The 14703-nt window shown below is 51.1% G+C and overlaps 5 protein-coding genes across 5 annotated transcripts; 3 read left to right on the top strand and 2 right to left on the bottom strand.

The window, feature by feature from the left end:
* Positions 1 to 249: 249 nt before the first annotated feature.
* Positions 250 to 2392, top strand: ALT_6260 (methylenetetrahydrofolate reductase (NAD(P)H) MET12; the record flags this gene model as incomplete). The annotated part of the gene is made up of 2 exons (XM_033560392.2): positions 250 to 336; positions 410 to 2392. 2 exons carry the CDS (start codon positions 250 to 252, stop codon positions 2390 to 2392), a joined length of 2070 nt encoding a protein of 689 aa, XP_033416283.1.
* A 431-nt stretch (positions 2393 to 2823) lies between these two features.
* Positions 2824 to 4434, bottom strand: ALT_6259 (tRNA-ribosyltransferase family protein; the record flags this gene model as incomplete). Its single annotated transcript, XM_033560393.2, has 3 exons — positions 2824 to 3004; positions 3078 to 4110; positions 4194 to 4434. The coding sequence occupies 3 exons, from the start codon at positions 4432 to 4434 to the stop codon at positions 2824 to 2826; spliced, it is 1455 nt and encodes a 484-aa protein (XP_033416284.1).
* A 271-nt stretch (positions 4435 to 4705) lies between these two features.
* ALT_6258 (bifunctional thymidylate/uridylate kinase) lies at positions 4706 to 5426 on the top strand (the record flags this gene model as incomplete). The annotated part of the gene is made up of 2 exons (XM_033560394.1): positions 4706 to 4841; positions 4897 to 5426. The coding sequence occupies 2 exons, from the start codon at positions 4706 to 4708 to the stop codon at positions 5424 to 5426; spliced, it is 666 nt and encodes a 221-aa protein (XP_033416285.1).
* Positions 5427 to 5473: 47 nt separating this feature from the next.
* On the bottom strand, positions 5474 to 6794 carry ALT_6257 (structure-specific endonuclease subunit SLX1; the record flags this gene model as incomplete). Its single annotated transcript, XM_089600046.1, has 3 exons — positions 5474 to 5929; positions 5984 to 6497; positions 6547 to 6794. The coding sequence occupies 3 exons, from the start codon at positions 6792 to 6794 to the stop codon at positions 5474 to 5476; spliced, it is 1218 nt and encodes a 405-aa protein (XP_089455508.1).
* A 2256-nt stretch (positions 6795 to 9050) lies between these two features.
* On the top strand, positions 9051 to 14529 carry ALT_6256 (lid2 complex component lid2; the record flags this gene model as incomplete). The annotated part of the gene is made up of 5 exons (XM_089600045.1): positions 9051 to 9416; positions 9539 to 10466; positions 10524 to 10618; positions 10673 to 13356; positions 13416 to 14529. 5 exons carry the CDS (start codon positions 9051 to 9053, stop codon positions 14527 to 14529), a joined length of 5187 nt encoding a protein of 1728 aa, XP_089455507.1.
* Between the last annotated feature and the right edge of the window lie 174 nt (positions 14530 to 14703).

The raw sequence follows: 14703 nt of genomic DNA, 5'->3' as shown, positions 1-14703 counted from the left end.
AATCAGATGATCCCAAGGCGTAGCAAGTGTCATGGTGTATCCCCTAGCTTTCTGGAGAAAGAATGAGCTGTAAAGGGCGTCGTCAACCTCTCGTTGTACTGACCATAATCGGCAATCGTGCGTGTTTCCGTATCCGTTGATCGGAGGGGCCAAGTCCATCCCTCCCGCATGCGCTGGCTCAAGTTCTCCTCCATCAACTTCAATTATCCCCGTTATTTTTCTCTCCACAGAGAAGAAATTCGGGTCAAGATGGAAAAGATCACAGACAAGATCGCGGCATTGCCGCCAAATGAGAATTACTTTTCGCTCGAATTTTTCCCTCCCAAGACGCAGATGGTGGGGTATCCCCGCACTCCGCTGACTCTTCTGACGATGCGACCAGTTACTGATGATATTTTGAATATTGTAGGGCTTCTCCAATCTAACGGCTCGTTTAGAGCGTATGTCACAAGCGCTACGTCCCCTGTTCGTTACTGTCACTTGGGGAGCCGGTGGAAGCACTGCCGCCAGGTCGCTGGAACTTGCAGAGATCTGCCAGCGTCAATTGCAGTTAACCACATGCCTTCATCTAACATGCACAAACATGAGTCGAGCGTTGATCGATGAGGCCTTGGAGGAGGCCAAGGTTCTGGGGATTCGAAACATCCTGGCGCTTCGCGGCGACCCGCCACGCAGTGAAGAGTACAACATGCACGGAGAAGATGACAGCAACAAGGACTTCACATTCGCGGTGGACTTGGTACGATACATTCGCAAGAAGTACGGTGATTACTTCTGTCTGGGCGTTGCTGCGTACCCTGAGGGGCACCCGGTCGATTCTTACCAGGACGTACAGGATCCAGTGAGGGATCTACCATATCTGGTCGAGAAGACCCTGGCCGGTGCGGACTTCATCATGACTCAGTTGACATACGACATCGAAGCCTACACAAAGTTCGAGGAAATGCTACGAAACCACGAGTCCGGTGCTTTTAAAACCATCCCGATTATTCCTGGGTTGATGCCTATTCACAGCTACAAGATTCTGACAAGAACGACGAAACTGAGTCATGTCAAGATTCCACCACAGATCATGGCGAGTCTGGAAGCAGTGAAACATGATGATGATGCTGTGAAGCGCATCGGCGTGGATGTTCTCAGTGATTTGGTTGAGGCTATCAAGAAGATACCCTGCCCTGGATTTAGGGGCTTTCACTTTTACACCTTGAATCTTGAAAAGACAGTTTCTTTCATCATCGAACGATGTGGTTTGATACCTGATTATCCAGAAGACACCAATGCTGTTGTGGACGACGACTACACTACTGCTCCCACTGGAGCTCAGAATCGTTCTCTATCCCGGCGCAGGGCTTCGTCCGTTAACTCACACCCACATAACCGTGTCATTGTCGACAGGTTACAGGTGCCCTCAGACGGGTCATCGAGAGCATCAACACATGAGGCGCCCGCCGCTAGCGCTGGAATGCCTGCGATGCCCCCAGATCGCAACACAACGCTCCAGATTTCGGAGGGTCAGGGAGCGCTCGGCAGAGAAGCGACGTGGGACGATTTCCCTAACGGTCGTTGGGGTGACGCTCGCTCGCCGGCTTTCGGAGAGATTGATGGGTACGGCCCTTCACTACATGTTTCGGGCGCTGTTGCGCGGCGCATCTGGGGCTATCCTGTGTCCCGCGAAGACATAAGTGCACTATTCCGTCGCCATGTCTCTGGCGACCTCTATATCGTTCCCTGGTCCGAAGGCGGGGCGGAAGAGAATAGCAGTGGCTTGAATGCTGAGACAGAAGTCATCCGACCCGAGTTACTGAAGCTCATTGACAGCAAAGGCTGGTGGACTCTGGCATCCCAACCGGCTGTCAATGGCGTCCGAAGCGACGATCCAACCTTTGGATGGGGTCCTCCAGGCGAAGGATTCGTCTTTCAGAAGCCATTCGTTGAATTCTTCTGTCCTAGCAAAGACTTCCAGACAGTGCTCAAACCACTCTTTGCAAAGCACGGACATGAGAAGCTCGCATGGTTTGCAACCAACGTGAAGGGCGAATTCGAGTCCTCTCTTCCCGCTGACCCTGCCCATGCCGATACCATTGAGATGAATCCCAACAACGTCAACGCTGTGACGTGGGGTGTCTTCCGCGGCAAGGAGATAGTCACTCCAACCATCATTGAAGAAGTCAGCTTTAGGGCCTGGGGCGAAGAGGCGTTCCGTATCTGGGATGAGTGGCGCCGGGTCTATCCCCGTGGCACTCCGACCGAGCGCCTTCTTGAAGAAGTCAAGAACGACGTTTGGCTTGTGTGTGTCGTGGGTCAGGACTTTGGAGCTGGTACGGAAAACGGGTCGGAAGAAGAACAGCAGGAGACGAAGTGGATGTGGAATGTGTTGATTAACAGCCAGTGAGGTCTACAAGTACCGAGTTGCACGACCATTGTACACTCGACCGTGACAAGGGAGAATTTTCGCGATGTTCATATCATGTATGCTCGTCCTCTACCCGGATCAGAAATGTAGTTCTCTTGTACTTATGTGTGAGATGGACATAGCATGATATAGATTGAATGAAGTGTGAATATCTAATGACATGAATGCGGTGTTAAGATTGTCTAGACTTTTCCTTGGATCATTCGCAAGTCAGTCGATGTGTGGGCGATTGTAGTACGTTACCACCACCTCGCGCCACCGTCGTCGAATGACAAATGCCTCGATTCTGAAATAGAACAAGACCAACGCCACGGCGCCAGAAGCCTGAATTACGCTACTTTTCGGACACCTCTCTTTTTGACAGGACAATATATCATGACTGAAAAGAAACCACACCGGATCTGAATAATCTAAGTGGAGGTTTTCTGCGCAAAGCCATGTGCCTCTAGACCATCAGCGCCCGTATCTGGCGTGGCAATAGACGATTCCGACTCTGCGAATTTCTCCGCTGCGTCGTCGAGACGACCATACACGCGGGGGAAGCGTCGGGGTTGGTGCGGTCCAGCTGCGGGGAGCTGGTGGCCACGGAGTCTATATGCGGAAGTATTAGTTGATCAGGGTCAGAAGATGGCTGGTCCTATGCAAATCCGTGAGCTATACGCACCTGGGGCCTTCGCCGGTTTTCTCTGGTAATTCTGGGGCGTAAACTCTTTGAAACACGTCGGCATCTGTGTCGAAGGTTCCTCGCTCGATGCTTGCTCTAATAGCGGAGAAGAACTTGTCCATGGTGTGGTGGTTATGGATCTGGAGTAATGTCCATGCGAGCATTTCCTTTGCGGATAGTAGGTGGTGGATGTAGGCGCGGTGGTGGTTTTTGCATGCGTAGCACTCGCAGGACGTGCTCAAGGGTGCTGTGTCTACTTTGTATGACGTGGACCACAGGTCGAACGCGAGAGGTCGAGGTTCGCTTGCAGTCGTCTCCGCCGTGGATGGGGCTGGGAAGGTGAAATCCAACGCTATCCCCGCGTCCGAGGTAGCCCCCAGGAAAGGAATGGTGAAGATATCGGCGCCGAGAGATACCTGACGCAGAATGTCGTGTGGTGTAGCTGGATCACTGAAGAGTAGTCGGGGCAGGTTGCCTAATTTTTCCGGGAGAATTGATAGCGACGCCGACTCGTGCAATGCGAGACCGGAGATGTGAGGGCGTAGCTCATGCTCAAGGTCGGCCAGGTAGAGCGATTGCTGTGTGTTCTCAAGTGGCAGCACAGGCGCAAAGTATGCTGATTTTGACCGATGTTCTTCTGGTACTGTTTGACCATAGAGCTGCTCCGTTGCATGCGAAGTGAATGCATGGGTTCTGTCAGCCATCTTTACCCTCCTCTTGGTGCCGGGAGTTTGCCCCTGGGCCAAGTCTGCTAATCCCACCACGATGTCCGGCCGTAGCTTCCGCACTGCTTTCACATATTCGCCGGCCTCTAGCTGCCTGAACCCGACCGACGTCAATATGGAGATCGAATTAGGCGTGTTGTTCGGGGGACAGGCTATCGAAGGCACCCGTCGCGGACCGAGAATGAGCAGGAAATTCTCAGGAACACTGATGAACTTGCGCAAGGCCGACTCATGCGGCGCAGCTGGTACATTGTATATCGGGGGCGTTCCCTTCCGGAGCGGTCCTGTATTTGCTTGCTTTTCTATGACTGATCTGAGCCCAGGTGGGCATCGAACATCGTCAGCGTCTATCTTCCTTGCTTAATGCACGTCAGCGTGGACATGGACCTACAATCCTCGAGACCAATAAACAGGCTGCCGATCGCAGTCTGGTCGCGCATCACATCATGCGCAATATGAGGTACAGCCCCTCGCGACGTGAGCGGAATGTAATTGGGCGTCGGGATAGCTTTTCTGCCCGCAACAGCCAAATTTCCCAGCCGCGGGGCTAGGATCGGGGCAGTTGCAGGACTGAGGAGAGTGAAATTGACCATCTCATCGGGAGACTGCGACGATGCTTCAGGTAAGCTCATGACGATCGACAAGAGTGAGCTCGTGCCAATGTCTTGCGTTTGCGAGTGGTGATCGTGTTGAGATAGAAAAGGAAGCTGGAGCTGAACGATCGACGGTACTAGTTAATGCTAGCAATCGATAAATCCGCTGGACTAGACACCGCAGTTCGCTTTGTTTCTCCTCCGCGTTTTGTACCACACGCATCAGCCCAATTCTCCACTGTTCTCAATCACAATTAGACAGTATTGAATTGATACTTCAAGTGATATTACCATAAGCAATTCGGACAAGATGAACAGTCTGCGGAAACGTGGAGCTCTCATTGTTGTCGAAGGCCTGGATCGAGCGGGCAAATCCAGCCAATGTGAACGTCTACGTGACTCGCTCCAAGCATCAGGGCACTCTGTGAAGTATATTCGGTTTCCAGGTATCTATTTCTCCTCAACTGTGCAGGGAAACTCCCTTTGCTGATCGCGCTTTAGATCGAACAACTCCCATTGGAAAGTTGATAAATAGCTATTTACAAGGCCAGTCCCAAGCGGACGACCATTCCATTCATCTCCTCTTCTCAGCAAATCGCTGGGAGATTGCGAAGAGCATTGAAGATGATATAGCCAACGGCATCACTGTCATAGTAGACCGTTACTCCTACTCTGGTGCCGTTTACTCGGCTGCAAAAGGCAATCGTAATCTGTCGCTGGAGTGGGCATGGCAGCCAGAAATCGGATTGCCGCAGCCGGATATGTGCCTCTTCCTCCGCATATCCCCCGAAGAAGCAGCGAAGCGTGGCGGATTCGGCGTCGAGCGCTATGAGAATGAAACTATGCAAAACCGCGTGCGCGAGCTATTCCAAACGCTCTTTGGCCTCCAGCAGGGTGATTCTATTCACACAATTGATGCCGGAAGGTCCTTCGATGCAGTGTCGCAGGATATTATGAAGATAGTGACAGACTCTATCGAGAGACTTGATGCCATGGGGCCTTTGAAGAGGCTGGGACCACTCTCAAACTAAGGCAATGGCTCATGTGTCCCAGCAGAATTCGGAAAAAGGAAGCTCTTTCACAGAATTTCAGCGTCGTCGCACTCGCTGTCCTCGATAACAGTTTCTAGTTTCGGGGCAGCTTTCAAAAGGGCCTTCAATCGAAGATCCGCGTCTGAGTCTGACTCTGACGCCAATCCCTCCCACCAGTCTTCATCCAGAAGAAATTCATCTTCGGCATTTTGACCGAAACGGTCATCTAAATCGACTGATACGGATCTTCGACGCGACGATTCAACCTTGCCAGTCACGACACTTTGTTTTCGATCATCTCTTCTCTTCCGTTTCAAAATTTCCAACAGCTCTTGTTTTGCGCGACTCCGGAAGCTCAGCTCCTTCATCATCAATGGCCACTCGACAGTGGCCTCACATGCAGGACAAATTCCGTGCCTTGGAATGAATTGATTTGGCTCCTGGGCCGCATCAAGGAACTTTCTCGATAGGCATAGTAGATGGCAGGTACAGTGGCATTCTGCCTGTGGGCAGACAGTTGTCAACTCTTCCTTTGGGACGATTTGCCCCTGGCATACATGACAGCGAACATCTTTTGGGTCGTCGAGAAGGAATATGGCTTTCTCTATATAGTCTCGGATTGTGGCATAGGTTATCTTGGCATTTTCAACGCCACCAAACTTGATGTCATTCCCACCGGCGTGTGCGCCGATCTCAGGACAACTCCCGTCCAAGATGACCTTGACAGGGCTTCGAAGACGAACATCGACTCGATCATACCAAGCATTCCAGGATTGATAAAGGTCGCCCGAGAAAAATCTTATCTTTAAAGGCCAGTGTGAGAAGTATGTCGACCTCAGCAGGCGATGTAAATCGGAGAAATGGGTGTCCAAGGATCTCGGGGGACGAGGACGTCTTTTGCTTTTCTTAGGTGTCGCCTTGTCTTTGGACTTAGCCGAGTCGCAGTTAGAATCGAGAGACTCCGGATCCTCAGATTTCGCTTTCCTCTTTCTCCTGTGCTTGACCTCTGCAGGAGCCGAGCTTTCCTCTGATCGTAAGTGGCGCGAGTACCAAGGATTTTGCCAAGCCCATCTTTGGGAGCGTTAGATTCTGTAGGCAAGATGACTAGGGAGAGACGTACTCAAACTGCAGAGCTGCGAGGCGGCTCGTAAACCCTTCGACCACCAGAACCATCTCCCACGGCCTCAGCTTCTCGGCGGCAGTCCGACGAGCGCCGCCCTTGACGACGCCATTGTGCTGAATCAGTCGTCTTGCAGGATTGGGCGTGGACCCGATATAGAGAGAGGCATGTCTCACAGTCGAGCGGAGTAGATAACAGCAATAGAAAATTGGGATAGGCCTTGGATGCTCTATTTGGATGTCATCCATGGCACTGTTGTCAGTATTTAGGAATCGGAGGCGACGTCTGATAAACAGGTAATTTGGCCCTAGTACTCCGTATTTCAAACCCTTTCAAGCTAAGGCTACGGTTCGACATTCCTTTCAAACAACAATAATGACTAATAGCGATAAATACGCCAGTCTTGTTGATATCAGGTTACTGTTTATTCTGTTATTGATGGTCCAACATCAACAAAGCAAATCACATGATGAGTGCAGATAAGCATCACCGCTTCTGCCTAAGGCATCACATCATTCCAAACACTGAATATTACTATTACGCACCATTAGCTGGAAATGACAAGAAGAAAGCCTTTCGAATTTAGCAGAATCTGCACTGCCAGCCTGCAGGTAATTACTATACATGTGTAGAGTACCACCCTATTTTGCTCTATAGTGTTACGGAAAGCTGCCTGCAGATTCATCCAAGCCTTGGGTTACCAGGGATAGGCTTGAAATGAGATGTGATGTGAGAACAAGGGAAATAATGAGTCAGTCAAGATGACGATATAGAGGCTCTTCGCGAAGCAACAAATTGCCGCGGCCCAAGTATATGATACTGTCATTTAAGGCTTTTTCTGAAGAAGAAGAATGATGATGATTTGTAGTCGCATGCAGTCCATGGTTGGCGGGTCATGGAGATTAAGCACACGTCGATATCCAAGTAACGCAGGGAAATACCTCTTGTAAGGATACGACGACCATACCATGAACCTCAGTCAGCTCGGATCACCGAGGCTTCGCACCGAGGCTTCGAGTTTTGTATGGAGTATACCCCCCGTAGATAGATTACAGCCTCCTGCTCCACCAGAGATCACTTAACTGATCGAAGTCCGCATAGCTAACAAGCTAAGGTACCTCAGGGAACCAGGAGGACATTTGCAAAACCCCACAGTGACCCAATCCTTGTACCTCGAAAGTGAGATATGTATCGAAGTTCTTTACCTCGACTTACAGGCCTCGTACGGTTAGTACGGGGGCATGTAGGTCCATACATTAGTCCTCTATTGACCTGGGCTGATGTGGGCAGGTGTGCATGTGGCTAAGGTAATGTACCTAGACTACGAAATTAACCGCAGAAGGTGGCTTAATCTACAGCCCACTCTTCATGCGAAGAGCACCTAATAACCTGATAACTCTCCAGCCGATGATTAGACTCTATTAGTCAACATAGGAGGTCTTGCCAGTCATTTAAATTGGTACCTCAAGACCTGAACTACCTGTCCGTTCTAGGTCACCTTATCGTCCGTTTGCGGCATATTGTAGGTAAGATACAGTAATGTAATGGTTGGTATTGTTTTCATCTGTAATTAATACCCGTATATTTACCGTTTTGGTTCTGTATCCTGGAAGGGTTCGCTACCAGCCGTAGGTACTATCAGGTCTCATTCTTACTCAGGCCATTACTACGACTACTATGAGGCTGCGCAAAGCCATGATCTCCCTTTCCGCTTCGGGGCGTTGTCCACTTAATCTCCAGTGATTTTCCTTCTTTTTTTTGCTTTTTTCTCGTAGTATTCAGACCTTGTCTCAATATTATTATCATTTTCGTCTTTTCCTTTGAGTGTCCGGAAAACCGTACTTCAGTTTTTCCTTCTCCTTTTGTCGTCCTGCTCCTACAAGTTGTAGTGCTAGTATATATCTCATAGTAGCGAGGTTGATAGATACACTTCCTACATCAGCCTGACCAGCTCATTACTATGTAGTATGCGATAGTAGTGAGATGTGTTTTAATGACTCTACGCTTCCTCATCTGTAACTAGTATTAAATGTTAACTTCACTTTATTATTCATTCATTCATTCATTCATTCATTCATTGATTGGGCTCTCGAGACTACCTGAGTAGACTGCTTCCAACCACCGTACTCCGCTGTCCTGACCTGCCTGCTTGTTCCCTCTTCCGAGATTCTCCACACTAAACCCTCCCGGGACCATCTCGGCCTCGCCTTTACTTCTCTCTCTCTTTCTCTCTTCCTTCGCTCGCTCTACTAGTGTCAAGTACTATTATTTCTCCGCCTCGATCATCACCATTTGTCTCCTATTTGCTGCCCATTTCCTTATTCAGAGGACACTCACTATTATACAACAACCACGGGGACAATTATCGTTTGTGTTCGACTCTTCCTTTCATCTGATTTAGTCCTCAATGCGCTTTTCGCATCGGACTTCCTCTCCCTTCCGTCCGCGATAAAATCACGCGCAACATTACCTTTTGTCCCCCGGCTAGCTGTCGTTACCTAGAGATGGTGGCTCCGGCCTCTACGGGCGCGATTTCGACAGGCGTACAGCCTCCAGCGAACCGTCAGCCCACTCGATCGTCGAGCACCCACCCGTCGCATTCTCACAATGTACCCTTGAGCGCTCGAAGGTCGGCACCCCTCGACTTATCTACGGTCGAGCGACGAGGACAGCCCAATGCTCCTCGAGAGCCTAGCAAACGAATCCGTCCACATGGCTTACAGGAAGCTCCGACGTTCCGTCCGACAGAGGAAGAATTTAAGGATCCCTTGGAATACATCCGCAAGATAGCGCCCGAGGGCAAGAAATATGGAATCTGCAGAATCATTCCACCAGAGAATTGGCAGCCGCCGTTTGCGATTGACACAGAGGTATGCGAGTTGTAATTCTCATCCCTGTGCTCGCTTCTACACACCCTGCTCCCTTCCGTAATTCTTTGAGGCCACGGGATCACCATCTGGGAGATCCGATGCTAACATCCACCGTGTTCCAGCGATTTCACTTCAAGACACGTCGGCAGGAGCTTAACTCGGTTGAAGGAGGTATGCCCCCGCGTTCAGCCACTTTCGCTGCCGGTGCAACTCCGCAGCCTAGTTCTGACCCGGACTCAGGAACCCGTGCAAACTTGAATTATCTCGACCAGCTGGCCAAGTTTCACAAACAACATGGCACCAACCTGAACCGATTTCCTAGCGTGGATAAGCGTCCCTTGGACCTATATAAGCTCAAGAAGGCCGTCGAAATACGTGGCGGGTTCGACCAAGTCTGCAAAATGAAGAAATGGGCAGAGATCGGGCGTGATCTTGGGTACAGCGGCAAGATCATGTCCTCCCTGTCGACCTCACTCAAGAATTCGTATCAGAGATGGCTTCAGCCTTACGAGGAATACCTCCGGTTGGTCAAACCGGGAGTGCAGCAGCAACTGGAGCTAGAGCATGGTGGTCCGTACACGCCGTCTCCGAACCAGTCGCCTATGGCTAAGAAGCCCGTCTTGTATGACCACATCACACCATCCGCTACGCCCCAAGCTCCTCCGAATATGCCGGCCGCTGGTGGTTCCAATGTTACTCCAAAGGAAATTGAAGCCACTCCTGATAAGCCCACCCCTCCAGTGGAAGCCGCGGCCCCTCGACCTATTATGTCCGGCTTCACTCCTGTCAATGCCGGTGGCGGCGGTTTTACTGCTGTCAATCGCTCTCCATCTTTCGTCGCCGTTAATAGCGGCCCAGTTGTCAAGAAAGAGGCTGAGACAGGCTCGCTTACGCCGCAAAGCGTTGCTGAACACCCTCAAAGTTCGACGCCTGTCCCCAACGGCAATGGAAGCCATCCCATGAAACGCGCCATCAGCCATGAAAGTGGCTCGCAGACTGAAGGTGGAGAAACAGACGCAAGTGGGCGAAGAAGCAAGCGCCTTCGAAAGGGTAAGCATATGTTTTATCGACGTTTGTCGTGGCTTGATTTGTCTGACTTACCGCTAGATGCACCACCACCCACCGTCGCGGGTTCACACATGAGTCTCCTCCGTCCTGCTCCGCCTCGGGCACGCAAAAGCGACAGTCGGAAGATCGGCGATGTAAGCATAAAATCTCGGGATCATTGAATGTGTAACACTATTGACTCTCCTTAGAAATGCGAGGTTTGTGGCAAGTCCGAGGATCGACCTTCGATACTTGTTTGCGACAGTTGCGACCAGGGTTACCACAGAAACTGTCTTGATCCTCCTTTGACGACTATCCCCGAGTATGACTGGCACTGCCCCAAGTGCCTGGTCGGCACAGGCGAGTTCGGGTTTGAAGAAGGCGGAGTTTACTCGCTCAAGCAGTTCCAGGAGAAAGCAAACAGCTTCAAGAAGAATTATTTCGCCTCCAAAATGCCCTTTGACCCGGTGTTGAATACTCATCGGCGAGAGTCTGAGGACGACGTGGAACGCGAATTTTGGAGACTGGTCGAGAGCTTGACTGAAACCGTCGAGGTTGAGTATGGTGCCGACATCCATTCGACCACACACGGCAGTGGCTTTCCCACGATTGAACGCAATCCCCTTGATCCCTATTCAACAGACCCCTGGAACTTGAATGTCCTTCCTTTCCATGGCGATTCACTCTTCCGTCACATAAAGTCGGACATCTCCGGTATGACAGTTCCTTGGGTTTACGTGGGCATGTGTTTTTCGACATTTTGTTGGCACAACGAGGATCACTATGCCTACTCCGCCAATTATCAGCATTTCGGTGCAACGAAGACTTGGTATGGTATTCCAGGGTCCGACGCAGAGGCATTCGAAGAGGCCATGCGCCAAGCGGTTCCAGAGCTTTTCGAGGGTCAGCCTGATCTACTTTTCCAACTCGTCACTCTGATGCCACCCGACCAGCTGAAAAAGGCTGGTGTTAACGTATACGCTCTTGATCAACGGGCTGGGCAATTCGTCATTACCTTCCCCCAGGCATACCATGCTGGTTTCAATCACGGATTCAACTTCAATGAAGCCGTGAACTTCGCCCCTGTTGATTGGGAGCCTTGGGGCGCAATGGGCGTTGAGAGACTCCAGGCTTTCCGCCGCCACCCGTGCTTCTCCCACGATGAACTGCTTCTGACGGCAGCCGCTCGGGATACTTCGATTACGACGGCTAAATGGCTAGCCCCGGCTCTTCAACGGACATGTCACCGAGAGGTTGCACAGAGAGCAACATTCATCCATCGACATCGTGAAATCGCACCGCACAACTGCGCACTTGGTTCAGCGGACTCGTCAGCTTCTGGTGAATGCCAGCTGAAGTTTGTGATTGAGGAAGAAGATCTTCCGGAAGAGGACTACCAGTGTCAGTATTGCAAGGCGTATACGTACCTGACTCAGTTTCGTTGTCACAAGTCTGGCAAGACAGTGTGCCTGCTGCATGCGGAGTCTTTTGATTGCTGCGGAGACTCGCCCTCTCAGCGGCTGTTAGGCCCAGACCATACGCTGCGTTACAGGATGAGTGATGACACACTGAGAGCCCTCGTGCAGAAGGTCCAGGAGCGTGCCAGGATCCCGGAAGCGTGGGGGGAGAAGCTTGACAAGGTTCTGGAAGATGAGCCGAAACCCCAACTGAAGGTCCTTCATAGCCTACTAAGCGAAGGTGAGAAAATCCCATACCACCTGCATGGTCTCCAAGATCTCGCGGCCTTCGTCCAGCGCTGCGATAAGTGGGTTGAAGAAGCAACCAACTACATCACCCGGAAGCAGCAAAACCGGAGGAAAAACGAGAAGGCTTGGCGCAAGAGTACTTCTAAGGCCGCGCAGCTGGAGGAACGTGATCGTGAAGTTCGCAGGATAGAAAACATGTACGCCCTTCTTGCAGAGGCTGATAAACTTTCCTTCGACTGTCCACAGATGGCGGCTCTGGAAGAGAAAACCCGCGAGATCGAGAAATTCCGCCAGGACGTTAACGTTGCCCTTCTGAACCCCCATATACGGTCGATCCAGGAAGTGGAAGAGTTGGTGGAATCGGCTCGCAATTTCAATGTGGAAATACCCGAAGTGGAAGGATTGGAGCATATTCTACGACAAATGAGGTGGAATGATGAAGCGCGTCGCAAGCGTGATCAGTACATGACTCTTAAGGAATGTCAAGAACTCGTCCAGGCTGGCGAACAATTGGGACTCTCCGAAACCAACGAACATCTCAGTCACTTCAAGGAGTTGTGCCGGCACGGTGAGACTTGGGAAGCGAAAGCGAAGGAGTTGATGTCTGTAGAATCGGTTCACTATCAACAACTCGAAGCGTTGTCTGCGCAGGCCCTACGCTTTCCTGTCTCTCCTGAAACGCTCTCGGCCGTTGACGCGATATTGACCAAACAGCGTGAAGCGCAGAAGAAAATACAGAGTCTATACGAGCGAAGCAAGAATCCAGACTTCAGAAAGCGTCCAAAGTATAAAGAAGTCCGTGAACTGATGGATTCTCTGGAGGCATTGAATAGCCGGCCCACGGGAGCAATTGACCTGGAGCGCGAGCAGAAACGTCACGAAGACTGGATGCGAAAGGGGAAGAAACTATTCGGGAAAGCCAACGCCCCTTTACACATCCTGAAGTCTCATATGGAGTATGTGGAAAAGAGGAATTCTTATTGCTTTGATTTGGAAGATCGCTGCCGGCCACCTGTGGAACCCTCATCCCGAGATAACACCCCCGACGGTCTTTTGGAGAACCACACCACGACAACCACCAGCAGCAGCATGTGGGGTGGTGGGAAGTCTCGAAAGCGGGATGTCTTCTGCATTTGCAGGCATTCCGAGGCTGGGATGATGATTGAATGTGAGGTCTGCCATGAGTGGTGAGTGTATACTTTTTCTTTACCTGTAGCTCCAAGCTGGCTGACCTGGAGTCATGTAGGTACCACGGTAAATGCTTGAAGATTGCAAGGGGCAAAGTCAAGGAGTTTGACAAGTATACTTGTCCTATCTGCGACTGGCGTCAGAAGATTCCCCGAGATGCTGCTCGCCCCAAGCTCGAGGATCTCCAGGATTGGCAGGCCGAAATTCCAGGCCTCCCTTTCCAGCCTGATGAGGAACAAGTCTTGGAAAATATCATCAACCAAGCAACTACCTTCCGTGATTTTATACAAGGCTTTACCAATGCGGCCTGCACAACGACGGAAGAAGTGCCTACGTTAATTTTCTACCTGCGCAAGATCGAGGGCGCCGAGGTGTTGTTGGCGTATGAGACGAATTTCTTCCGCCAAGAAATCCATAAATGGGCACCTGTTGCGCCGGAGCCGCCACCAATACTGGAGCAGTCACTGTCTACGCGCAAACCGCGGCCGACAAAGCAGCAGAAAATAATGGCGCAGTTAGGCGTCGAGCGTCCAGAAGACCTTCCTCCTCATCTGCGTACTAAGCAACCGAACCATGCGAAGCGAAAGTCTCTCGAATCGCAGACTCCTCGACCTGCAATTCTACAGCCTACACCTCATACTCCCGGTGAAGACTCCAATCGCACCGGCCCAGCTTTGACTCCCATGACGGATGCACAGAATCCTCCATATCCTTTCTCTGCCAATTACTCTCTGCCTGCTAGCGACTCTACTCCGGCATTTGCACCTGGAGCGTCGGCATTCCTGCCGCATGTTTCAGCGCACTCTCCTTCATTCCCTCCGCGATCTCCATCACCGCATCATGGGCTCGACAGCGCTCTGTTCAGCTCCCCTCGCTTTAATCGAGATCCTACCGATCCTCCAGTAGTTGACGTTGACAATCAGGACCCTTTTAACAGCAGTCCTCGACACAATCTGGATGATGTTTTCGCGGATTTGACGAACCAAGATGCGGAGCCCGAGCCAGAACCGGAGCCTATGGAGAACACGCACGCTAACGAAGCATTGGAGGCCCTCGATGCAAGTAATGGCGGGGACCACTCTGACGCCATGCAAGACGAGTCTCCTGATACTGGAATAGATGGTGACATGAACGGCCAAGCCGACGCCGGAGATACAACAGAGAGTTCTTGATATGACCTTACAAAATGTTTTCACGAGTTGAAGCGCTGTTCCGATTATATTCCTCCATCCGGCATCCTTTCTGATTCCACAGATACCTATCTCCCTTTCCACACCTGGATTTACGCGCACCATATGGGGATGTGAAGTCCACACTGGGCTTGTTTTTATTTTTAGAAGGGCATT

Source organism: Aspergillus lentulus (assembly GCF_001445615.1).
Source record: "Aspergillus lentulus DNA, contig: Alt12, strain: IFM 54703, whole genome shotgun sequence".
NCBI lineage: Eukaryota > Fungi > Ascomycota > Eurotiomycetes > Eurotiales > Aspergillaceae > Aspergillus > Aspergillus lentulus.
The sequence above is the reverse complement of the archived record's forward strand: the minus strand, read 5'-3'. Positions and strand labels throughout refer to the sequence as shown.